We start from the raw sequence: 26,236 nt of genomic DNA, 5'->3' as shown, positions 1-26,236 counted from the left end.
GTTGTTTTCTGTTTCTCATGACCTGTTAAGGCCAGGCCTTCAAGCCTGGGGGGTAACTGGGGAGTTGCTGGCCTCAGGCTCACTTTTCTCTTGAGCTTCATGCCTTCTGTTTCAGCTTTTCTGAGATTTTCCCCTACTTTCTCATAGCTCTCCATTTAAAAAGATGTTTTTAATTTTTATTTCCACTTTTAAGTATTTTTAACTTGGATAATGTTTCAGGATAGGTTGTTGTATTGAGGGAAGTCTGAATTCTATCTTTAAGCATTTGTTTCATTCTGTGAATATGATTTTTTTCTCAGGGATTCTGATGATTCTTATGTTAGCTCTTCCCTGCCTGTCTTCTAGTTATTTTTTCTCAAATCCTCTGAAACTCCTACTTCCTTTTCATTTTGCTTGCTCTTTTCCTTTTTATCTTTTACAGTGTTTTCTGTACTGCACCCTTTTTAGTTTTATCATCCTTTTTGTGGTTTTATTTATTTGTTCTTCCATTTCTATCCTGAGCTCTACCAGTCACTTCCCACTGTTTTGCCACCTCATGCGGGAACATTTGCTTCTTCTGTTTTGTATTTTTGTTTCATGGCGGTGATTTCTGTGCCATTTGTTTTTCCTTTTTTTTTATATTGGATAGAAATTGTGGCTTTAATTTTTCCTTGATTTCTCATTCTTTGATGTAGGGTTGCCTTTCTTGGACCAGGTAGTTTTAGAATATTTGTGTAAGGAGGAGGGCCATAGCACTGTCGAGACCAACTGGAGTTTTGAGTGTGAGCTCAGTTAGCCTGTATTTCTTTCCACCCAACAGGGTTATGCAGCCCTGAGGTTTTTTCCAGAATTTCAAGATCTCTTCTCCCCTCCTGCTTGCAGAGACAAGACTGTTTCTGACAAATTTGGCTTCTTTGTTTCTCACTTAGTGAATTAGAAATTGCCTTCTTTTGCTTCTTAAAACAAAACTGGCTCTAGGGGCTCTGCTGCCAGAGTTGTTGCAGCCCCGAGAGTTAGGTTTCATTCTGCATCTGCAAAGCATGCGGGGTTCTCTGTGAGACTACCGCTGCAGTGTGCTCTCTGCTTCCTTCTGTATGCACTCCTGTTTGAGCTCTGCTGTGTTGTGCGGGGAGGGCCCTGCCACTGGATTTATGACATGGGGCTTCAGAAAATGAACTGGGCATCTTTGTTTTCTACTCTTGTTGACCTTGGACAATTTCTGGGAGGAAAATGGGGAAGTGTTGATTTTATTTTTTATTTTATTTAATTTAAAGATTTTACTTATTTATTTGAGAGAGAATGAGAGAGCGAGCGAGCACGAGAAGATGAGGGTCAGAGGGAGAAGCAGACTCCCTGCTGAGCAGAGATCCTGATCTGGGGCTCAATCCTAGGACTCCAGGATCATGACCTGAGCCGAAGGTGGTCGCTTAACCAACTGAGCCACCCACCTGTTGACTTTAGACTATCATTTGTAAACTGGAGGACTTTCCTGTAAAGTTTTTTAATATTTAAAGTGAAAAACATGGATTTTAATTTGTTGTTTTTTATTTGTTTATGTGAAACAACTCTAGACTTTAATGTATTTATATATTTTATTCAGGAATCTCAAGAAGACTTATTTGGCAGATGAAATTTACACAGTTGTATGATTAAAGAAATTACAGAAGACTGAGGAAATTTTTTTAGCACAGAAAATTTTTTTACATCCCCCCCCAAAAGACTGTGAATATTATTTAAACACTGGTTAACTCTTGTAAGAAAACATAAAACTTTGAAATTTACTTATAAAAAGTATGTGTGGTTGAGACATTTAAAAGCTCATAGAGTTAATTTGGACTCCTAGAACCTTTTTATCATGAATTCACTTGTCTCTGGATTCATTAACTATTTCAGTTTTGTAAGTCTGAATGGTAGACTCAGAGAATAGTTAAGTTGTGTCCTGGCCAGATCCAACCCCAGAGATGATATAGAAAGTGTATGGAATGATTTCTAGCCTTAGAAATTTAAAATATAAAAAACTCAAAGCATTGATATCTAGTAACCCACTTCTAGGTCCTGTATTTGTGTGGTCATCTATCAGTCTTCCTCAGAACACCCCTTTCTTTAATGGCATGTGTCCTTGCTTTTCAAATATAGGACTCTGGAATTCCTCCTTTTGTGTCTATTCTTATAACTTGCTTTTGGTATAAAATTAGAAGTCCTAATCTTTCACCAGATTTACACATTATTTTTGTTGAAATTATATTTTATAATAAGTCACTTGTCAGGAGTCACATACTTAGGCTTCAGGATGAAGAGAACTAATGCTTCATCTCTCGCTAGTTAACTAATAGGTGAAAAGGAGTGCTGTGCACTTGGGAAGGAAAGTGGAAAAAGTTGAAACGTACATACTCCTGCTTCCCTCTTCAAGTTACTCAGTCTTTCCTTTGTTGCTTACTTTTGGTGGATAGTTGTAGTTCTGGTGTTTGAAATAGTTGAGGTGGAAGAATAGAAGTGTTCAGGTATTTGGGAGAAGTGGAAATGTCATTGTGTCCTTGGGAGAAGAACACGATTATCTGAAGAAATAAAAACATATTAGTTGATTTAGTACAGTTGTCTCCACACAGTGCACCCAGTGGGACTCTGTAAGGACCATGCAGAGTCACTTGTTATTTGGAAATATTCATTAAGGAGAATTCTTGTTCCTGTAAATTATGCCATTGTTTGTTCCTCTTTCTCCTTTCTCTCAATAGTGATGAAAATAGCATCTGAGCAGAGGTAGGCTCTGTGAAAAGATTTTGTGTGTATATTTTATTTATTTATTTATTTATTCAAAGATTTTATTTGACAGAGAGATCACAAGTAGGCAGAGAGGCAGGCAGAGAGAGAGGGAGAAGCAGGGTCCCTGCTGAGCAGAGAGCCCGATGTGGGGCTCGATCCCAGGACCCTGAGATCATGACCTGAGTTGAAGGCAGAGGCTAAACCCACTGAGCCACCCAGGTGCCCCTTTGTGTGTATATTTTAATGAGAAGGAAAATATTCAAAATGCTTGACCTGCTCACTAATAATCTATTTATTTATTTATTTATTTAACTCTTTATTTTTAAACTAATTTTTGAATTAATAGGAAGGTTCAAAGAGATATACAAGGGGGTCCCATTCACCCTTCACCCAACATCTGGTTGGGTGATTAACATCTGATTTAACATCTGGTATTTCTTTTCTTTTTTTTTTTTTTTAAGATTTTATTTATTTATTTGACAGACAGAGGCTTTAACCCACTGAGCCACCCAGGCGCCCCAATATCTGGTATTTCTATAGTACAATGTTAACACCAGGAAAATGGCATCCGTACAATCCTTAGAACTTACTCTGATTTCACCAAGATATGCAAGACCTCGTGTGTGTGTGTGTGTGTGTGTGTGTATCTGTGTCTATGTGAGTGGGTATAACTCTGCACACTTTTATTACATGTGTAGTTTTGTATAACCGACAAACTGAGAGACTCGGCTGCCCCATCACCACCCCAAGGTTTACCTGTCTATAGACACACTCCCTGTTCTCCATCCATGGTCCCTGGCAACCACAAATTTGTTCTCCAAATCACCAATCATGTTATTTCACAAATACTTTATAAATGGTACCATACAGTATGTATCCTTTTGAGTTATTTTGTTTTTCGGATCTCTTTTCTTTTTAATTACAGCATTTTAATGCTACTGACTTTTGCTTACCGATGCTAGCTCTTTGGTTTAGCAAAGAAAATGTTCCCATTTTGTTTTGTCTCTTTCAGCAGGTTTCACTTGCCAGCATGTAAGTCATGCTATCAGTGTGAATCATGTGAAGAAAGCAATAGCTGAGAATGTGTTGTCAGTTTGCTCAGAATGTTTAAAAGAAAGAAGGTGCTGTGATGGGCGGCCAGTACTTCCCTCTGACATTTGGTTGTGCCTCAAGTGTGGTTTTCAGGTGAGAAAATTGATTTTTATCTGTGAGGTCGTCTTAAATATTTTTCTTAAATGCTTATTGTAAGTTGGACTATTGGTAATGTTTAGAACTTAAAATAAATTTATTCATGTTCAGATAGACTTCTCCAGGATTGAACTAAGAAACATTTGTTAAGGTAAAATAAAAGGTATATTATCTTCAGAAAGCAATCACGTGTGGTTTAGGAATACTTTGAAAGGGAATCCAACCTACTTGCAGTAGTTCTCATGTCTGGACCTGCCTTTACCTATTTGTATTTACTTAAGAAATAGATCCAAGATTTTTTTACATCTTACTAGATTAATTTTTTTTCTCTCAAAAGGATTCTTTTTTTTTAAAAAACAATTTTTTAACACCTTAGAAGCTAGTAATATCTGTAATATTTTTTGAATAACATTTAAGATGTCTATAATTCTTCTAAAATGAGAGGAATGCTTGTTACCTCACATAGTTCCTAAGTAAGAACCCTTCAGGATTAGTTAATTCAATGAAAAGAGCACTGAAAACTGAAATTTCTTCCATTTTTCTTTTGTCCACCTTCAATTTCATAGCTTTTTGTGGCCAAATATAGTTCATTTATTATATGTCATACAGCAAACCTCAAAGGCCAGAAAGAGGGCAAAAAGGACATCCCTTTCCTGTTTTTTGTTTTTCTTTTTAAATTATTTTTGTTAACATATAATGTATTATTTGCCCCAGGGGTACAGGTCTGTGAATCAACAGGCTTACGCATCTCACAGCACTCACCATAGCCCATACCCACCACAATGTCCATAACCCACCACCCTATCTCTAAGCCCCCACACCCCAGCAACCCTCAGTTTGTTTTGTGAGATTAAAAAACTTTTCCCAGAAACTTCTAGCAGACTGACCGTCATGTTGCATTGACCAGAACTGGAGCTCATTTCTTTACTTAGCTGGTGAGGGAGATTACTGTGATTGGTCTGAGTCTCATTAGTTGCCAGTGGGTTTGGGTGGAGGTGTGGACAGTATTAGAAAATGTGTTTATAGGAGGGGGTGGGGACTGATCTGCGAGGATGTTTGGTGCCCCACAGTGTGTAAGGAAGAGAGTATGTTCATTTTTTTTTTCAAGATTTTATTTATTTATTTGAAAGACAGAGATCACAAGTAGGCAGAGAGGCAGGCAGAGAGAGAGGGTGAAGCAAGCTCCCTGCTGAGCAGAGAACCCGATGCGGGACTCGATCCCAGGACGCTGGGATCATGACCTGAGCCGAAGGCAGAGGCTTAACCCACTGAGCCATCTAGGCGCCCCAGTTCATTTTTAAATAATAGGGAAATGAACTCGGCTCATGATTGTTTTAGGCAAATACTATATTATAAAAAGCAAGTTAGCCTCCTTGCAAGAAATTAAACTTAATGAGAATCTATATTATTTTCTGAAACTTTTCTCTCCTGCTTGAAATTAAAAACCAAAACTTTTCTAATCATGAGTATGATTTAAGTTTTGATTAATTTGAAACAAACTAATATGTAAATGATACAAATAGCATTCTGTTCATCTTTAGGGATGTGGTAGAAACTCAGAAGGCCATCATTCACTGAAGCACTACAAGAGTTGGAGAACAGAATCTCATTGTATTACAGTTAGTCTGAGCACATGGATTATATGGTAAGTTGGATTTTCTTACTGCTTGTGTCCATGACAAAAAAATATCATTTTCTTTGAGTTTTACAAGGTAAACTATTTAAAGATATTATACCCTCTTATGCTTTTTATCCTGAACAAAACCTGTGGAATACTTCAAGAAAATTCGCATTACCTGTGAATATAAAATTTAAATAAGGAATAATTTAGTCATCCCTCTACTTTTTTTTTTTTTTAAACATTTTCTTCATAGGATAAAGAAACGTTCTTCCTAGTTGATTTCTCATAATCAACTTGCTAAGACAGGAATTCCAGAGTACTAGGAAAGGAAAGTGCTTCAAAGCAGTGAGGTGGTTTGGTGATTCCCTGGAGGGGAAAGGGTAAGCCAGGTGATTCTACTGCTTAATCCTGGCTGGGAACAAAGTTCAGTTCCCTCCTTTTACATATAAGGACACTGAGTATCATTTACTTTTTTATAGTTACAAAGTAAACGTCCAGGCACTAAAACAAGTCTTTGATTCCCTAGTTTCTTACTAGCATGGCATGCTGGCTTCATTGGCATAAATGGATACTTCCCAGATGTTTTACCACAAAATTTTCTTTTTTAAATGTATATATGCATCTTTTTCAACAGAAATTTTCTAAAATTTTCAAAAGCTTTCAAGTTTTCCTTGAATGAATTTTCAGAGGTTTTCACAGAAATACTTTGTGTTTTTAACTTTGTGTTTTCACTTCTCAGATCTAAAATTAACGTAACAATATTTTGGCTTATAGAAGAAATCATCATCTTATAATATAAATTCATGACATGGGTCAGGTGTTGCTGCATTTGTGTTTTTGTTGTTCCTAAGTAATAATATTGGGGGGAATAAGGAAAGCATAGAGACAGATTACTATGTAAATGATACATTGGAGTAAGGGAGAGGAGGATGATGATGCCATAGTGTGGCAGCTGAAGAAATACTTCTCTGTAGCCTGAGTGGAGCAGTGGTCTCCAGCAATGGGGCCCATCACAATCTCCAGGAAGTCTTGTTAAAATAGACTGCTGGGCCTCAGACTAGAGATTCTGATTTAGTAGTTCTTGGGTGGGACCTAAGAATTGCATTTCTAACAAGTTCCTAGGATTGCCGATGCTGCTGGCCTGGGGACCACAGTTTGAGGACTGCACAAATAGAGGAAGGTGGAGGGAGAGTTGAGTGGCACCTGGTAGAATAGGCTTATTTCAAGTGAGTCTGTGTCAGAACTTCTGTTGTAGCTCTTAGGACCATAATAATGGTGTGAATCATGATGTAATTTCAGAAAAAAAACCCTCAAAAAACCAAAAAAACAAAGTACACAAAAACCAAAACAAGTTACTTAGCATAATAGTGTTGTTAGTTATAACTTTATTGATTTTGTAATTTTATTTTTATGCTTAATTATTTAATTTTGCTTTCATAGATATATAGACCTATAAGGACAATCAATTATTGATTATTTTGTGAGTAGACTGTTAAATATGTATAATAATGAAAATAATTTAAGTCATATTTGAGGAAAAAAATTTTAAAGGAAGAAATTCAAGCTGGTCATATGCATTTACAGAAACTTAGAGGTTGGGACTATTTTCTTTTTCCCATTTTCCCATCTAATTCTTTTTTTTTTTTTTAAGTTTTTTTGTTTTTTATTTGACAGACAGAGATCACAAGTAGGCAGAGAGGCAGGCAGAGAGAGAGGGTGAAGCAGGATCCCCGCTGAGCAGAGAGCCCGACTCGGGGCTTGATCCCAGGACCCTGGGATCATGACCCAAGCCCAAGGCAGACGCTTTAACCCACTGAGCCATCCAGGCGCCCCCCCCCCCATCTAATTCTTAAACCTTAAAAAGTTTAATAATTTTTGGGGTGCCTGCATGGCTCAGTCACTTAAGCGTCTGCCCTTGGCTCAGGTCATGATCTCAGGGTCCTGGGTCCTGGGTCCCACAGGACTCACATCAGGCTCCCTGCTCCTCAAGGAGTCTGCTTCTCCCTCTGTCCCTTCCCCCTTCTCACGTGCGTGCTCATATTCTCTCTCTCAAATAAATAAATAAAATCTTAAATAAATTTAACAATTTCAGTAGAAAATTTTACTAATTTCGATTAAAGGCCAACTTGAACTAGGAAAAAAAAAAACCTTGGAAACCCTAAAAAAGAAAGGAATGTGGTAGATTTGATTTAATTATGGCTAATAAAGTGTTGCTCAGGGCACCTGGGTTACTAAGTGGGTTAAGCCTCTGCCTTCGGCTCGGGTCGTGATCTCAGGGTTCTGGGATCGAGTCCTGAGTCGGGCTCTCTGCTCAGTGGGGAGCCCGCTTCCCCTCTCTCTCTGCCTGTCTCTCTGCCTACTTGTGATCTCTCTCTCTCTGTCGAATAAATAAATAAAATCTTAGAAAAAATAAAGTGTTGCTCAATAGTGGATTTAATGCTGCTTTAACAGGTAGTAATTACTAGCACAATGGCTTCTTACCTCTGACTTTCTTCAGAATCACAGAGGTGGAATTTGAAAAATCCATTGGTACCATTCATTGGTCCTCTATTAAATCAGGGCTTTCATATTGTTAAATTCCATACATGATTCTTACGCCTGACCGTGTTAAGAGGCACTGGTTTAGCACTTGAAGTTAACATAGAAGATGAGTGTTTTTATTTATCTTTTTACTTTTTTAGGTGAGTGCTTTTATTAAAGTACTTAAATCTTGGTTGAAAGGTATAGCATTTCCCCTATACTTTTATTACTTTACTGATTTGTGAGCCCTCTTGTGTCCTAGTTTCTCATCTGTAAAAAAGAAGTATTATACTTCTGGAGAGCTAATTATTTTAAAAATGATAATACTCTTTTGGCTATTGTGAGGAATTAAACCAGAAAATGCATGTAAGGCATTTACAGTAGTGCCTGACACAAGTAGAAGCTCAATTAAAATTTGTTTTGGTTATTTCTAATGGGAACAAGTAGAATTAATTCATGTTGAGCTGTCCTCTTTTCTCCAAATCCACTGCCATTGTATAGTTTTTATTTACATTTTCTTTTTTGTACACTTAAAGTGACAATATATTTTATAGCAAGTAAAAATTAAATTATAGCATCAGTAAAAATTTCTTGACATTTCAGTATTTTGCAAATGAGCAATTTTTATTATTTTTGGCAATAATTACATCAGTAAATTTTGAGGGTTTATAATAGTGTAAATCTGGTAACTACATTGTTTGAATTCCATCATGGTCTATTAGAAAAGATGTTCTGTGGCTTGTTTCCTTCACAGGTTTATCTATGTACCTGTGTATTTCCTTTTTTCTTTTCTTTTTAAGATTTCATTTATTTATTTGACAGAGAGATAGCACAAGTAAGCAGAGTGGCGGGCAGAGTGAGAGAGAGAAGCAGGCTCTCTGCTGAGCAGGGACCCGATTCGGGGCTCAATCCCAGGACCCTGGAATCATGACATGAGCTGAAGGCAGCCACTTAACCAACTGAGCCACCCAGGCACCCCATACGTGTATATTTCTGTATGCAAGGAATAAAGTAATATTTGTATTTTGTGTATGAGTAAATATTTGACTGAATTTTGAGTGCTGTTTAGAATAGGAACCCAGACCTAGTTTGTAGCCATTAATCTCAGGACCACTAGTAATAATAAGAAGATTGTGAATATGTAATGTGTTGGCATAACACTTAATATTTAGGGGCACCTGGGTGGCTCAGTGGGTTAAAGCCTCTGCCTTCGGCTCAGATCATGATCTCAGGGTCCTGGGATCGAGCCCTGCATCAGGCTCTCTGCTCAGCGGGGAGCCTGCTTTCCTCTCTCTCTCTGCCTGCCTCTCTGCCTACTTGTGATCTCTGTCTGTCAGATAAATGGACGAAATCTTTTAAAAAAAAATACAGATTGGATCACATCACTTCCCTGCTTAAAAAACTCCTCATGGATTTCTTTCCATTACACTTAGGATAAAGTACCGGAACTTTAATTTGAATGATAAGGCTCTGTATGAACTCTCTCCTGCTCATTTCTCTAGACTTACCTAATGCCTCACTCTATGTATATTACCCCCCATTTTATTTATTTATTTTTAAAAGATTTTATTTATTTACTGGACAGATAGAGATCACAGGTAGGCAGAGAGGCAGGCAGAGAGAGAGAGAGAGGAGGAAGCGGGTTCCCTGCTGAGCAGAGAGCCTGATGTGGGGCTCGATCCCAGGACCCTGGGATCATGACCTGAGCCGAAGGCAGAGGCTTTAACCCACTGAGCCACCCAGGGACCCCTACCTCCCCATTTTAAAGACAAGACTGGGTAAATATCAACTTTACTACTTTATTACCTGGTGTGAAAAATTATTGAAGATGATTTCATATTTACTTACATATTTATATTTTTTCAGGTGTTACGAATGTGATGAAAAATTATCTACACAGTGTAATAAGAAGGTTTTGGCTCAAACAGTTGATTTTCTCCAGAAGCATGTTTCTAAAACACAAACAGGTAAGTTAAGCAGTTGCTAAAGAAATTTGCATTAATGTATAATATTTTATATTTCATACAAAAAGTTTATAAGTTCATAAGTAGTACCTTAGATTTTACTGAGAGCTCTCCACACAAGTGCCATGCATTCTTAGGTAGTAATCTTGTGATGTTATGTTGTGTTGTATTTACGTAACTAATATGAGAAGCTAGAGAGGGTAGTGACTAGATTGTGGGCTTCTGAGTCAGACCAGTGCTGAGTTTGAATTCAGGCTCCACTTAAATTTCTTACTATCTGTGTGTCCTTTACTTCTTAGTTCGCTTACATTAAAAATTATGATGATAATTCCAATGTGTGCGGTTACTGTGAGCCTTAGAGATTATGTTTTCTGAAAATTTAGAAATGATGAATGTAAAAATGCTTGCATGGTGCCCAACACCTGTTTATGGAGTGCTATCTGTTCTTCGTTATGTAATCATAGTGTGGTTCTGACACTAACCACCAGGAGTTAGGCTAACCTTGCAGATTAAGGGCTTGCTTAGTCCAACTCAAGATTAAACTCACTTCGGACACCATCCTCAAGCTCCCGGGCTTTCAGGCTGTCCACATTTCTGACAAACTGGCTATAAATTTAGGGGTTCCCACTATCCTTCTTAGATTGAATAATTTACTAGAATGACTCAGAGAACTCAGGAAAGTCCTATAGTTAAAATTATAGTTTTATTATAACAGGAAAAAGATAGAAATTAGGACCAGCTAAAAGAATAGACACATAGGGCAAGAACTAGAAAAGTCCCAAACACAAATCTCCTGTATCTTCTTGTGGAGTCAGGACACATTACCCTCTCGGCACACTGATGTTTATCAGACACGCAAAGTATTGTTAACCAGGAAAGCTATCTGGAGCTGTGGTGTCCAGAGTTTTTAGTTGGTGTTTCATTGGATAGGTACCACTGCTGGAATCATTGGCCACATAGTTGAACTCAACTAGTTCATCTATGAAGAGTAGGTACCTCAGCTCTCTAATCACACGTTGGTCTTTCTGGCATGGCTAGCTGCCATCCTGAGTAATCTTATTAGCATAAATTGTCTAGGGGCCCACCAAGAATAAGAAAGACACTTCTGTCCCTCTGGAAATCCCAGGATATAGGGGTTACTTCTCAGGAACCTGGTTACTGAGAGGCCAAATCCTTTCTCATTCAATAGTAATGTATTATATATTATAAACTTCGTTAGTTATGTATGTTGTTGTCTAACATATAAACTATGTATAACACATGTTAATTTAAATGAAGAGTGTGTAGGGAAGCAGTTTCTTCATTCAGAAATATTAAGTGCCTACCACATGCTGGGTTTTATACTTTATTCAATATTAGTGATAAAACAAAAACCAGTTTTATATTGCCCTTTTGGAGTGCATAGTATAGTGGGAGAGACAGACCAAAAATATAGGTATGTGTTTCTGATGAGTGCAAAGGAAAGAAGAGATTGCAGGGATAGGTAATAATCTAGTGGTCACAGTGATCAAAAAAGGCCAGTATAGCTGGAGTGTTGGGAGAGAGTAGAACGAAATGAAGAAGTGAGTGGGGAAAGAAAATAAGTGAGAGTTCGTGAAGGATACTGTAAGGAATTCCGTGGTAAAGAATTTTTATTTTATTGGAAGTGTAATGGAAGCTATTAAAGTGTTTCGAGCAGGGGAGTCATGTCATTTCATCTTTTTAAAATAACATTACTCCGATTTCTGTATGGACTGTTGGAGTTGAGAGCAAAGGTAAGGAGATAATTAAGAAGGTTAGAGGAGGTTGTTGTGGTAGGGCAAATGAGGAACCAGGAGGGGCACTGGTGGAAAGTGGGTGGCTTAGATGTAGTGAGTGAGGGAGAGTGGGGAGAATCCAAACTCATATCAGGGTTTTGGTACTAGGTAAATGGGTGAATGGACATGATCATTTTGAAATGCCTTTGGTGCAGAATTGAACTGCTTGGTAGGTGGCATTCAGAAACTGAAAAATTATATTAAAATATACTATTCGTTAGCTATATTTTCTAGAGCCCAATATACAAGCATTTTTGTTAGCTATTGCTCAAGACAATAATGGCAAACAAATTGGCGAAGGAACTGGAGGAGGTAAACATGGGTTCTGGACAGCAGTAGAAATGATTAACTTTTTTCAACTCATTTATTTATTCAGCAAACATGTATTGAAACGTTACTCTGTCCCAGGCATACTAGTCATAGCTCCAATTCTGCTCAAATAAAGAACCAGGAAAATATGATGATGCTAGACATTTAACACTTAAGGAACAGCTTAGGGTCTTAATGCTGCCTCCTGAAGACTGCACATTTAATGTGCTTTTTTGGCCGCGAGAAGATATGTGGGGCTATCCAGAGGTGGCAAAAGTACAATTACAGAAATATTTTATCTGGATTTTTTTTCCATCTTAGAGGTTCTTTGAGATTAAAAATAAAGCCAGTCTGATTTCATTCCATTTCTACAGATTTCTTGAGTATTTATTATCATAAAGTATATAAGGTAGGGAGCATGGAATGATATGGTCAGTAGAAAGAACATGGGCTTTGTCAGGGTGTGGTTTCTGGCATTCAAATTTGACTCTTTCAATCACTGGTTCTTTGACCTGGGGCAGGTTACAGTTCATCTGAGCCTCATTTTCCTCAGCAGTTCCTCCCTCTTTTCCGTGGTGTTTCAGGGAATAGAGATTGATGAGTTCTTAGCTTCAAGAATAATAATAAGCAGAATAAAGTTGTATTTTGAGTGATGTTCAGAGTACTTCAGATATTCAAAAAGGGTTGAAATGTTCAATTGAAAAGGTCTGAGAAAGAATTGTGAATGAGTTGGCTTTCAAGCTGACCCTTAAAGGAAGAATTTTGGGTAGGCAGAGACGAGAAAAGCAATCATTTCAGGTAGTGGGAAGCACCCGTGTAACCCTTAATTGTGTTTGTGGAACCATGGGTAGCACCTGGGATAACGGGAACAGGTTCTTGAGGGAGTTAGAGAGTGTGTCAAGCCTTCAAAGTTAGGGGAAGACAGTTCTGAATTCAAGGTTTCCTGAAGTTCCAGGTGAAAATGTCACTATCTTTCTGTTCCAAGCTACAGTATCTCTCAGGCAAGTTTGATTTAAAATAAGATGCATTGACATTCTAGAAATAAGTTTTTTGGGATAGTAATCTGCAATATTTCTTGTGTGAGGCTTTATTTTTATAAAATACATTAAAAATCAGATCTGAAAGTTCTGTTGAGGTTTGTAGGAATGCCGATTATGATTATGCAACTATTTTAAGTGATAATTGTGAAGACTGTAGAAATATAAAAATGTATATGGTAATTTAACAAGAATATGGAACTAAATTGTATTTTAGGAGGGAAGATAAGAATGTTTTTAAAGGATTCTGTTTATATTTTGCTCTAAGAAAAATAGCTGCTGAGAAAAGCCTGTACCTGTACTTTATGCGTTTTTAAGTTATGCAAAATCTCAACAGTTTTATGTCTGATACATCTGATTTAGCTACTCTGCACAGAGAATCTCGGCCAGTGCCCCAACCATTTATAAATACCACTAGCTCAGTGAATCTCAGCTTTTGGTCTCAGTAGCCCTTTAGATTCTGAAAAAATTAGCGAGGACTTAAAGAGTTTTGCTTGGGTAGGTTATAGCTATCAATATTTATCACATTAGAAATTAAAGTAAAAAATTACAGTATTTATTAAATCACTGAAAAATAGCAAAAATTTCCATGACATGTTAACACAAATCATGTTTTAAGGAAAGATAACTTTTTTGTAAAACAACACAAACTTAATAAATAGCATTGTTTTATATTTTTGTAAAGCTCCTTAGTGTCTAGCTTAATAAAAATAGTTGCATTCTCCTAACTACTTTTGTATTCAGTCTATCATACCGTGGTGTCCACTCTCTAGAAAACTGCATTATATAACTGAGAATGAATGGAAGAGAAAAAAAAAAAAACAAATAATGTCCTAGACTTATTATGAAAATACTTTTGACCTTATGGACCAGGGAAAGGAGGAGGGTGTCTTCAGATCCACTTTTAGAACTGCTGAACTAGCATATTTCTGTCTGCATTTTCTGTCTTCAACCTTATTTGCCCTGAGTTTCAGCTCACATCCTACTTCAAGGACACTGTCCCAGTCTTTTACCTTATCTTTCCTACTTCTGTGCAGCATACTTTAGAATCTAATAACACAAGGTTTTGTGGTGTTTAGTTTTCCTATATATGTGTCTTTTTAAAAAAAATTTTTTTTTAATTTAAATTCAGTTAATTAACATGTAATGTATTATTGGTTTCAGAGGTAGAGTTCAGTGATTCCTCAGTCTTATATAATACCCTCTGCTCCTTACATCATGTGCCCTCCTTAATGTTCATCACCCACCCTATGTGTCTTTCTATGAAATTGCACGTTCCTTGAGGATTGTACCCTGGCTTATATTCTCTTTGATTCTCAGTGTGGCTAAGCAATAAATACTTGCTGAATTAAACTGAGCTAGCATGTGATGAGTTTTTACTGAAGAAGTAGGAAAAGCTTTGCATTTTCACCAAAAAAGCCCTATTAATCTCAAAATTATCTTATTTATTCATTCAGCTTTTAATATACTTGAGCTTCTACCTTGTGCCAGATGCTGTGCTAGATATTGGAGATACAACAGTGAATGAAACAGATCTATTTCTGTTTCTGCTATTATCGATCTTCTGGTCAAGTGAGGGGTATTGCCAAATCACACTTAATTGGTTAATGATTGCTTACGTACTGCTGTGATGGTGCAAGTGCAGGGGACTATGAGGATACTTCTGAGTAGTAGTGAATGTAGGCTGGCTATTTTTATTTCGAGCCAGAGCTTTTTTTTTTTTTTTTTTTTCAGTTATTGCAAGAGAGCTCGAGTGGGTGCATGAGCAGGGTTGGGGGGCGGGGAGAAGGAGAGGGAGAAGCAAACTCCCACTGAGCAAGGGTTCAAGATCCTGAGATCATGACCTGAGCCAAAGTCAGATGCTTAATAGGCTGAGCCACCCAGGTGCCCCTAGAGCAAGAGCCTTCAGAGCCAGGAGCTGAAGGATATGTAGAAATTAGGTAGACAAAGAGGAAAGGGGGTGTGTGTTCAGGTGGAGGAAATAGTTCATTGATGAGGGAGCTTGATTTGTTCAGGGAATTCTGTAGAGCTGTAGGTTGAGTTTTTTGATGCTGGGGTTGGTGAGAGGGTTAGACTAGATGTGGGTAGAAACAGATATTGAAGGGCCTTGTAAGTTTAGAGTATATCCTGTAGGCAGTTAGGAACCACTAATGGATTTTAAGTGGAGAATTGAATAATTAGTTTTGTATTTTAGAAAAATCACTAAAGTAACATGGAGATAGACAGAAATGCCTTTATATATATATATGCCTACTCAATCATGTGGCAGTATCAATTTATTATATGACTGAAGATTTTCTGAGGCTTATGGTTCACTAAGAGTTAGCGGAATTTTGAAAATAGACAGGTGAAGTAATTATTATTTGGTTCCAAGTACAGGAGTAGCAGGGCAGGCAAGTTTTTTCTTTTTACTCTTCAAAGATTAAACTTTTCAGCTGCAGAAATGGGCAAATTACATTAATACTACATGACTGGTTTAGGTAATTGCATTAGGCAGTTGAGGAAACCCCAGTGCAGGTTCCCAGAAGAATGCTTACAGCTGTGTAGATTTCACATCTGATGCTAGGATTTGCTTAAAAAAAAAAAAAAAATCTGTCTACACCTCCTCCTCAAACACATACCAGAAAATTGAAAACAAGTAAAATCCTCATATAATAAGGTCACATAGAAGATAAGATTTTTAAAAAAGCAAGAAAACTTTACTGTGAAAACCAAGAAATATGTATTATTGAAAGTGGGTCACTGTTCTCTTAAGGCTCATGAGATATGTCACTTTGATAGTCTTGTAAATATTCTACAAATACTTAATGAATATAGGTATTCCTGATGAACTAATAGCATTGAATATTGATTTGCTTTTTGTGAACTAGATGGATGATTGACAATCCCATATTATTTTCTGAGTAATTTTGGCCCGTAATTTTTAATACTGGGGGGATGCCACTTTCAAAGAGCTTAAAGAGGGCCTGAAATATATTCTGTTAAATTCATTAAGTTTATGCTTTTGGTATAAAAAGATACAAGTTATGTTGGTTCTTTCAGTTTTATTAGGAATAAGTTTGCTGTATGGTTTTTTTTTTTTTGGCATGTTTGAGATCTGAAATATTGTATCTGAGAATAAATAATATTGTGCCCTTTTATAGTAACAATTTGAATATAATGTGGTACTTTATAGCTTTTTGTAAAGCAAAAAGGAATACATTTTGTTTTGCTATAAAGTGACCATCAAACATCTCATAAATTTATTTGAATTTTCAAAAATAAGTACTAAAAATAGTTAACTTTCCTGTGTAAAAGGGGTTAGGGACAAAAAGATGTTGGACATTTAAAAATAACTTATTGTTACCCGTAGGGATAAAAATCCACAGCTCTCCATCCAAACTACAGAACACAAAATTATCTGAATGACTATTTTCTCAGTTCTCTCAAAGACAGCACTAACTAGTTCCTTTGTGAATACCTAGGGAAAAGTTAATTGTATACAGTGAGTGCCTGGGCATTAGGGCTTAATTCTTTTTCAGAACCCTTTGAGAAGGGCTGCTATAAACTTTAAAAAAGGTATAAATTCACACCAAAGACATCTGGCAATTGATTACATCCAGCCTTTGCTAAAGAGTAGTGGCCTTTTCTTTCATTTCACCACTAGCAGTTCGTAAGTGTCTTAAGTTATCAACTTATTAACATTATAATCCATTGTTACCCAGACAGATAGTAGATCATAGTGGTTAAATTTGTGGATTCTGAAGCCATACTGCCTGGGTTTGAATCTCCTCTCACTAAAAACTGTGTGCCTTAATTTCATCATCATCTCTACAGTGGGGACAATTATCAGATATAATAATGCTCTCAAACTCTTTCTTTAAAGAAGCAAATTACAAAATAAGTTTACTTTCCTTGTGCTCGTGGGAAACTCAAGAATCACCAGTGTTCCCTTTTTGGTTTAACCAAAGTAATTTATAAATCACCAAGGTAATTTAAAAATATTTATAACTTTCAGAAAAGGTAGACATTTAATATTGCTTGGCAACAGTTTGCAACGATGTGGATGGAACTAGGGGGTATTATGCTAAGTGAAATAGTCCGAGAAAGACAGTTATTGTATGATCTCACTGATAGGAGGAATTTGAGAAACAAGACAGAGGATCATAGGGGAAGGGAGGGAAAAATGAAACAAGATGAAACCAGAGAGGGAGACAAACCATAAGAGACTCTTAATATGAGGAAACCAACTGAGGGTTGCTAGAGTAGAGGGGAGTAGGAGGGATGGGGTGGCTGGGTGATGGACATTGGGGAGGGTATGTGCTTTGGTGAGTGCTGTGAAATGTGTAAGACTGTTGATTCACAGATCTGTACTCCTGAGGCAAATAATACACTATATGTTCAAATTCCATTTGAATTAAATACCAGGGAAATGTGTTAAATTACAATAAAATGGTAATAACAGAAAAAAAATATTGCTTGGCAACAAATTTACTAGTCACTGTTTTCATTTTTCTCCCATGAAAGCTGCATCTCTTTGTACTTGCTCTTTATTTCTGTAGGTAGTTTTTTTTGGAATTTTGGACAGTTGAGAAACACACCTTAAATTTTGATGACTGTTGTTATGCTGCCTTCCAGAAAGGTTATACAGAGGGTATAGTTGACAAGAATCCCTATTTTCCCGTATTTAGCTTTGTTTACAGTTTTTAGGGGTTTTATTTTTTGGCAATAATGAAGTTTGAAGTTTTAAATGTCATCATTACCAGATCCATCAATCTTTCCTGTAAAGATTTTTTAGTCTTTTGGGCCATGCTTTCAAAGACTTTTGTACTCTGTGATTATAAAGATATTCACCTACAATTTCTTGCACATTACTTTTTAATATATGTCTGATTTGATATTTTTAAATTTGATTTTAAAAAAATCATAGGAACTTTGTATTGGGGTCATATTTGTGATAGGAAAATTTGAGCTACATAAGATTACTTTTTAGATAGTCTTAGCCAAGTCATTGAAGAAAAAAAAAATTTTTCTTTTCTGGTTCTGTGATCACCTAGTTTTCTATCTTGCAAGACCTGAGGTATGTATAGAACCTATCAGGTCTATTCAGTTAACCAGAAACTCTTTGAGTACTCAGATTCTAGGCTTAAAGGGAAACGACAGAGATCTAAAAGAGCTTTAATAATTTTATCTGGAATGCCTGAAGCTTTCTCTTGATGTTCTCTGCCTTCTGGATCTATGTTTATCTTATTACAAAAGTACAATATCTGATGACAGTGTTGTAATATAAAAAGATAAGGAGGGTAAGCTAGAGTAAATCCCTTTTGATGTAATAACCTTGTAACCCTGAAAATCTTTGATGAATCTTTCTAATTATGGGCATTTCATGGGTTCAGGTAAAAGTTGAGAACAAAATAAATCATTAGTAATCAAATTTTGTATAGTTTGTCTTTTTTGTTATTGCTGTAATGGCCTAATCCTTTTTTTTTTTTAAGGATTTTATTTATTTATTTGGCAGACAGAGATCACAAGTAGGCAGAGAAGCAGGCAGAGAGAGAGGGGGAAACAGGCTCCCCGCTGAGCAGAGATCCCAGGACCCCGAGACCATGACCTGAGCTGAAAGCAGAGGCTTTAACCCACTGAGCCATCTAGGCGCCTCCAGCCTTATCCTTTTAATTATACTGTACTTCAGAACACCTTGAAGTTCAGTCCTTAGTGCATTTAGTTCTGCGTTTATAAAGGAAGAGTTCGTAAAGTGAGAATGACCTGAAATCCCTGCCAGATTGAGAAAGCATTGTTGTCTCTATAAACAAAATGATCATTAATAATGCATTACTCTTTATTAAAACACACACACGTCAGTATGTCAAATTATTGAGAAACTGATTCAGATTACCCTTGTTTTATTTAAGATTTATTTGAGGGGTCAGGGGCAGAGTCAGATGCTTAATGACAGAGCCATCCAGGCGGTTCAGATACTCTTGTTTTAAACTAGAATCTTAAATTCTCAGCTGATACTTTCTTAGTGAGCAAATGTACATATATACTTAATTGCTGAAAGTTTTGCTAAGATGTTATGAATCTGAGGTTCAGTATCTCTATGTTGGCTGTATATCAGTCTTTACACTCATCAGTCATAAGCATTCAAATATAAACACTTACACATAGTGGCTCATATAGTGCCTGAGACAACAGAAATTTAATAAATCAGTTGTATTTGAATTATTACATTTTATAAATGTGCTGTTTAGTAAAACAAAAAACTTGCACTTTAAAACACATTTAGGGGTGCCTGGGTGGCTCAGTCATTTAAGTGTCTGACTCTTGATTTCAGCTCAGGTCATCATCTCAGGGTCCTGGGATAGAGCCCCAAGCCCCGTGTCATGCTGTGCTCTCAGCAGGGAATCTGATTGCGATTCTCTCCCTCTCTCTCTCTACACCCACCCCCCTCAGCACTCACACACACACACACTCTTTCTCTCAAATAAATAAATACATCTTAAAAAAAAATTAAGCACATTTAAATAGTTCTTAGAAAATGTCACTTCATTTTCTCGTTAAATTATCTGATCTATGTAATATTTAAGCCTAACAGCATAATTGTGAATATGCTCTCACAGACTTACATGTAGAAGTCAATAAACAGACCCTTGCCACTTGTGTGAAGTGGCTATTTAACCATGAAATAAACTGTTTTGATTGCGATTGCCCTGTGGCTATGTTCTTTCTGGCAGTGCTGTCCATATTTGGTGGCTCTGCGTGGAGAGCCAGGTGGTGCTGAAAAGCATCGCACAGTGAAGCGTGGATACATCTAGGTTCGACATTTGTCATCCCTTACTGCTGAAGGGAAGGGTAAAATCTGTTTTTCCATATGTTTATGCTTTTTTTTTTTGCCCGCAGTTTTGTCCAGATGGTCTTATGAACATTGTTTACTTTAGGATGCTATCCCAGATGTTTTGAAAACTGATGGGTAATGTGGTACACAGATACATAACCATTTGCACGTTACAGTTTTTAAAAATGCTATTTGTTCTTGTAAGAATAAAATATGATTTATTTCTGGAAGTATTTTTCAAGTGAACGATTAATGTATTAAAATACAAAAATATGAAAAATATTACATATATAGGATTAGCATATATAGTATATATATGATACATATATAGACATATATACTACATATATACATTAGTATCATCTGCAATTTATTTTCCCCAATATTTTTTTCATGTTAAGAAGCAAAAAAAAAAAAAAAAAAAATTCTGGCAGTGTTAACTGAAGGAAGTACTTTTGAGGCATGTTTTTTTCAGGGTTGTATATACCTTGATATGTAAGATGCTTGCCTTCCTATCTTTTATAATTCTTCTCATTGTACATAAATCAGAAGAAATTAGGTGGTAAAATGGCAATAGATTTATAATCAAAAGATTATCCTATGACTTTGGGCAAATCAGTTAACCTGTTGGAGACTGAGTTTTTTAAATGTAAAATCAGAGTAACAACCTTGCCTAAAAAGATTTAATTACTCTATCTGAAATCTCTTCAAAGTCACTATGAAGCCATCTAGTGGCAGCAGCAAGAACGAGAGCCGAGACCGGCTGATTCTAGGCTCTACTTGGAATCTCAGATGTAATGAAGAGGTGGACGGCTCCCATGTGCACACCCAGCCAGGGGCCATACGGGGCCTCCTCTTGTTTGTGCAGTGTTTCTTAACCACTGACTGGCTTTTTTCGTTTTTCATTTTACATCCAGTTGCAGGTTTGAATACTGTCTTGCTTTTTCCTGCTTTTCCTTCTCTGTGTGCCTGGTTTCTGCCCTTGAGTAACCTTTCCATTGATTTCACCAGCCTTTGCCCCCAAGTTCTAGTATGGGGTTTAATTATTACTTGTTTTAATATATGAAAGACAGGAGAAGAGATCTATCTTGCTAGTTCTTTTCTGTGTTAATTCAGAACTCTAGGGTTCAGAGTCAAAAACAACTCCTCAGTATCTGGACAGCAGCCATCCTGTAACAACCAGTCATGTTTAAAGAATAAGCCAACAGGAGAACTTGTGTGGCTCAGTCAGTTAAGCAATCTGACTCTTGATTTCAGCTTAGGTCATGATCTCAGGGTCTTGGGATCGAGCCCCCTGTAGGCTCTGTGCTCAGCAGGGAGTTTGCTTAAGATTCTCTCTTTATCTGCCCCTATTGCCTGCTTGTGTGTGTGTGCACTTTCTCAAATCTTAAAAAAAGAAAAAAAGAATAAGCCAACAGGAACAAAGGGAAAAAATGAGCAAATATTATATCTTGGATAAAAGTTGCTAAGACATGAAAGAAAAATATTTTCCGGGGTTCCTGGGTGGCTCAGTGGGTTAAAGCCTCTGCCTTCAGCTCAGGTCATGATCCCAGGCTCCTGGGATCCAGCCACACATCCCGCTCTCTGCTCAGCAGGAAGCCTGCTTCCTCCTCTCTCTCTCTTCCTACTTGTGATCTCTATCTGTCAAATAAATAAATAAAATCTTTAAAAAAAGAAAAAAGAAAAATATTTCCATGCAATAGATTTACTTAATGAAAAAAACCCTTAGAAACCACTGTTCATTTTTCTCAATGAGGTATGAAAACCACACAGTCAATATAAAAGGCAAAACTCATATTAGCAATTCCGAAAATCGATTAGAAATAAAAGCTAAGCTTGAGGACAAAAACCCAGGAAGTTACAGGAAATGATTAAAGAGAAGAAAAAGTGAAGGCAGATAAACGATGGACGTGAACGATCGCTTATGAAGGTATGGATTTCGGCACAAGTAACAATTTTGAGGAAACTCTCCAGGCTGTTTTCACCTACTTACATAGCACTTACCTTGCCATGTGCTTTGCAGATAGTCGTTCTGCATTTAATCCTTATGAAAAGCTTATTAGAAAGCTTATTAACCCCCCTTAATTGATGGCTTTTCTTTGGCAAAAGTCACAAGTGCTGAGTCAAGCTTTATTTGAACCAACAGGATGTGTATGACATCAGTCTGTCCTACCTTAGATTACACTTTCTTTTTATGGTGTTTGCTTTCTGCTTCTGTCCCTGAAAAGAGGGCGACTTCCAGCCCCGTTCTTCTCCCTCAATGCTATTGTGTAGAAGGGCAGGTTGGGAGGGCCGTCTTAACTTATTTACTCTTAAGAACACATCAGAAACATGGAGGGTAAGGTTCTACTGAACCTGTTTAACCCGCTATGTTTTCATTTATATTGAATTTTTATTATATATGTTCTCCCCAACATTACACCCCTATGGCAGAAAGAGCAGTGAGACATTTTCTGATCTCCATCAGTCTGATTGAGGAGACAGTCAAATATTTAAAAATTAATTAGCAGTGCAAGGCAGTACGTCACATTAGATGAATAAAACACATAGTTACAAAGAACTACCAAATCTGAAGGATGAAAGGAATTTAAAAATGATATTTCAGTTAGGGGCCCCTGGGTGGTCAGTTGGTTAAGCGTCTGCCTTTGGCTCAGGTCATGATCTCAGGGTCCTGGGAGCCTGCTTCTCTTTCTCTCTCTCTGCCCGCCCCTCTGCCTACTTGTGATTTCTCTCTCTCTCTGTCAAATAAATAAAATCTTTAAAAAAAAGGAAAAGAATATTTAGGTTAAAACCAAAAGATTTGAGAACTTGGAAATTTCCTGTCCAACTCCAAATTATATATATATATATATATAAAATAGATTTAATAGATTTTACTTGGGAGAGGGAGAAAACAGAAGTGGGGGGTGGGCAGAGTGAGAGGCAGAGAATCTCCAGCAGAGTCACACTGAGCATGGACCCCATCATGGGGCTCCGTCTCATGATCCTGACCTCAAGACCTGAGCTGAAATCAGGAGTTGGCTGCTTAACTGACCTGAGCCACCCAGGTGCCCCTCAAATTATATTTTGCTTCAGAAAGTAATTTGCTGTTCAATAGATGGGATCCTGTCCGTTTGTAAAAGTTAGAAATTGTTCTTTTTTGAATTGTTTTGAAACATGATGAATTGATATAATTTTCATATCTTCATTAACTATATAAACCAGTGAACCCCAAACATGTACTTATATACCATACATATAGGCATTTTACTTTTTATATTATAATGTAGTTCTAATTTTTTAAGCTTTTTATTTTGTTGTTTCAAACTTATAGAAAAGTTGCAAGAACAATACAAAAATTGTTATTATATGGTGATTTTACAATTCCAGTATTTCTTCTATGTATTAGTTGGCATTTTCTTGTATGGGAGAGTTTTTCCCTTTTCCTCCAATTTGAAAAACCTGTTATTGATCTGACCCATTCTCATTTTGTTCAGTGAATAGTAAACTACTATAACCCTTCTTTATTTTAATATTCAGGTTGTCCCAAAGTGGACCAGTGGAAACGTGTTCAGAATGGCACATGTGTATTTTTGACCTACTCATTACTTTTTTTGAGCACTTATTTTCTGGCACAATAAAAATGTTATAGGCTTACTTTGTTTCTTTGCTGTCCTAGGTTTAGAACCAGCGTTTTCTTCAAGGAGTCTTCATTTCTTTTAGTGAGGAATGGTATTTAGGAACAGAAATCTGGATGTTTTCTTCTTGTTTTTTTTTACTTTATTCTTTTATACCTAACTATGTAATTCATCTGGAATATATCCCTCAATGTCGTATGGGGTATAAATATATAGCAGTAAGATACAAACCGGAGATATTTATTTGTGTTTGTATTCTTGCCCTTCAGGGACACCAGTTCAGGGGAAAATCTTAATTAATGTATTCAAATTATTTCAAATTATATATTATATATTATTACATATAATATTATTATTATGTATATATTTGATTTTATGTCTTATGTCAGTTATGTTTTCTCTAACTTAGGTGCATTTTCTAGAATCCTAAAACTTTGTGAGGAAAAATGTGAAACGGGTGAAAAAAGGAAGGGAAGAAAGGGCAGCAGTGTACCGTCTGTGAAAGGAATTTCAAATTTAGGAAATACTTGCTTTTTTAATGCAGTCATGCAGGTAAGAGCCATCAGGAATCTTTGTAAAATGTAAAAGATAACTTTAATTAATTTATACTTACTGACACACCTATAAACTAGCAATTGACTGCTGAAGGTTCGCCTAGAAATTTCCGTTTTCTTTTTGTTTTAGGCTGTCTGTAGCCATTGCTGCTTACATACCATATGCCGCATTTTTGCACAGTGCTTCCGGAAGTCCTTCTCTGTTTTACTGTGATTCTGTCCATAATATGGACATCTATTAAATGTGAAATGTGCTCAGTCAGGTTTTTTAAAACTTAAAATTATTTTTTGCTCTGCTAGATGACATTGAGAGTTGAAGAACCCATTTATTCCATAGAATCAGAGGCATATGACAGCTGAATCAGAAGACTTTTTACTTTTGCTTTCTTTTAGAACTTGGCACAATCTTACATTCTTATGGAACTGATGAATGAGAACAAAGAAAATGGGACAAAACTCAAGATTTTTCCTTCTCCAGACTCTCAGCTGGTAAGAAGAATGACTACTGGGATAATTGCTCTTTTTAGATGAGCCACCGATGGTGCCAAAATTGATCTTTTGTATTTCTCAGCACTGTTAACTGAGATGGTGTTTTGAAAAAGTATTTTGAAAAAAATAATTAAGCATTTTGTGAAAATAATCTTTAGATTATTAATCTTTAGAGTATTATAAAGATAATACTTTAGATTATTAATCTTTAGAGTATTATAAAGATAATACTTTAGATTTTAAAATTCTAAAGTAAGACCTCCAAACATATGTGGTTCAAACATATCATGGGTCAAATGATAAAAAATATTATGGCAACTTTCAAACAAAAGGGGTTTGGACTTTATTGAGCAAAATGTCTAGGACTCCTGTTTTGGAGCATTTGCTTAAATATGACATTTTAGTTCTTTAAAACTAGATTTTATTTTAATAGTGAGCATCTAAAGGTTTTTTGAAGCCTAGTCTGAAAATAGGTTTTTAAGCTAATGAGAAAAGAAAAAAAAAAAAAGGAAAAAAAGCAGTCCTTAATATTCAGAAGCTGGCCTGGCACCCGCAATTAGGCCATATTTTTCAATCTCACAAAATACCAACCTCAGGCCAGGTTACTCAGAGACTGATAAAATAAGACAAAGTAAAGCCACTTGATAATTTTTTCTAAACTCAGACAAAAGCAAGGTTAGTCTACCGCTTAGAAAAATCCCAAGCACCCTCTCTTGACCAAAGTGAGAGACTGTGACTTCTTTGCTAGTTACAGATTTAGCCTCATTCTTGTCTCCCAAAGAGACTAGAATTTTGGTTACTCTAACTCAAAGATAAGATATATTGAGACACCCAGTCTAAGAATTGTCTCCACTTTCTGACAGCAGTCCATTGAGAGCAAACTTTTGCTTCCTTAGACTCACCCCCAGATTATTCAACCAAAAACCATATCCTATATCAGTTCTTTCCAACACCATCTTATTGAGACACCGCGTGGTTTCCCATGGTGTGTGTTCTTCCTAAATGCAACAAGTAATAAACCCCTCTTGTTCAATTACTAGTGTGCTCCTGGTAGTCTTTGCCTAGAGGGCCCTGAGACCAGTAATAACTTTTTTAGTTAGAAATTGGTGTGTGTGTGTATTTGTGTGTGTGTGTGTGTGTGTGTGTGTGTGTGTGTGTTTTGGTGGAAGAGAATGTATGTATAGCTCATGTCTTTTGAAAACTCTTCAGAAAGGGGAGTTCTAAAAATTCTTAGCCCAATGTAGTAATCTTATATTTCTCTTCCAAGGAGGCAGTTTTGAAAGACAGTATTGTTGTATTTCTTTGTTGAAAAGGCAGCCTGTAAACTTACTGCCTGTTCAGCCCCTTAAAATTTTTATGGCAGATCCCAGTGCCCTCTGCTAAAATGTAGTGAGGTAGTGAAAACTACTCACTGGGAGTTAGTGCTTAGTCATTTGAAAAGATTTCGTATTAAATGTGATTAAATGTTAGGTACTTTACATGTGGAACTGTGTCTTGAGATGACTATGGCAATTAGATATAGCTGATCACTTTCGATTGTATTCTTCTAAGAGGAGAGTTTCAAGCTTAGGTCTTTGGTCTTTGGGAC

At 36.6% G+C, this 26,236-nt stretch overlaps 1 protein-coding gene across 6 annotated transcripts in view; it reads left to right on the top strand.

Moving 5' to 3' along the window:
* The window catches only part of USP45 (ubiquitin specific peptidase 45), a 67,791-nt gene that overhangs the window by 5,164 nt on the left and 36,391 nt on the right, over nucleotides 1–26,236 (top strand). For 5 of the 6 annotated variants that reach the window (XM_032858190.1, XM_032858192.1, XM_032858194.1 and 2 more), the window contains exons 3-7: nucleotides 3,752–3,924; nucleotides 5,469–5,572; nucleotides 9,935–10,035; nucleotides 24,015–24,157; nucleotides 24,553–24,648. In XM_032858190.1, coding sequence (XP_032714081.1) covers nucleotides 3,752–3,924; nucleotides 5,469–5,572; nucleotides 9,935–10,035; nucleotides 24,015–24,157; nucleotides 24,553–24,648 — 617 coding nt within the window. The remainder of the gene's footprint in view (nucleotides 1–3,751; nucleotides 3,925–5,468; nucleotides 5,573–9,934; nucleotides 10,036–24,014; nucleotides 24,158–24,552; nucleotides 24,649–26,236) is intronic. The other variant, XM_032858193.1, reaches the window with a different exon arrangement.

Source organism: Lontra canadensis, unplaced genomic scaffold (genome assembly GCF_010015895.1).
Source record: "Lontra canadensis isolate GAN:19392208 unplaced genomic scaffold, GSC_riverotter_1.0 scaffold14, whole genome shotgun sequence".
In the NCBI taxonomy this organism is placed as follows: Eukaryota; Metazoa; Chordata; class Mammalia; order Carnivora; family Mustelidae; genus Lontra; species Lontra canadensis.
The sequence above is the reverse complement of the archived record's forward strand: the minus strand, read 5'-3'. Positions and strand labels throughout refer to the sequence as shown.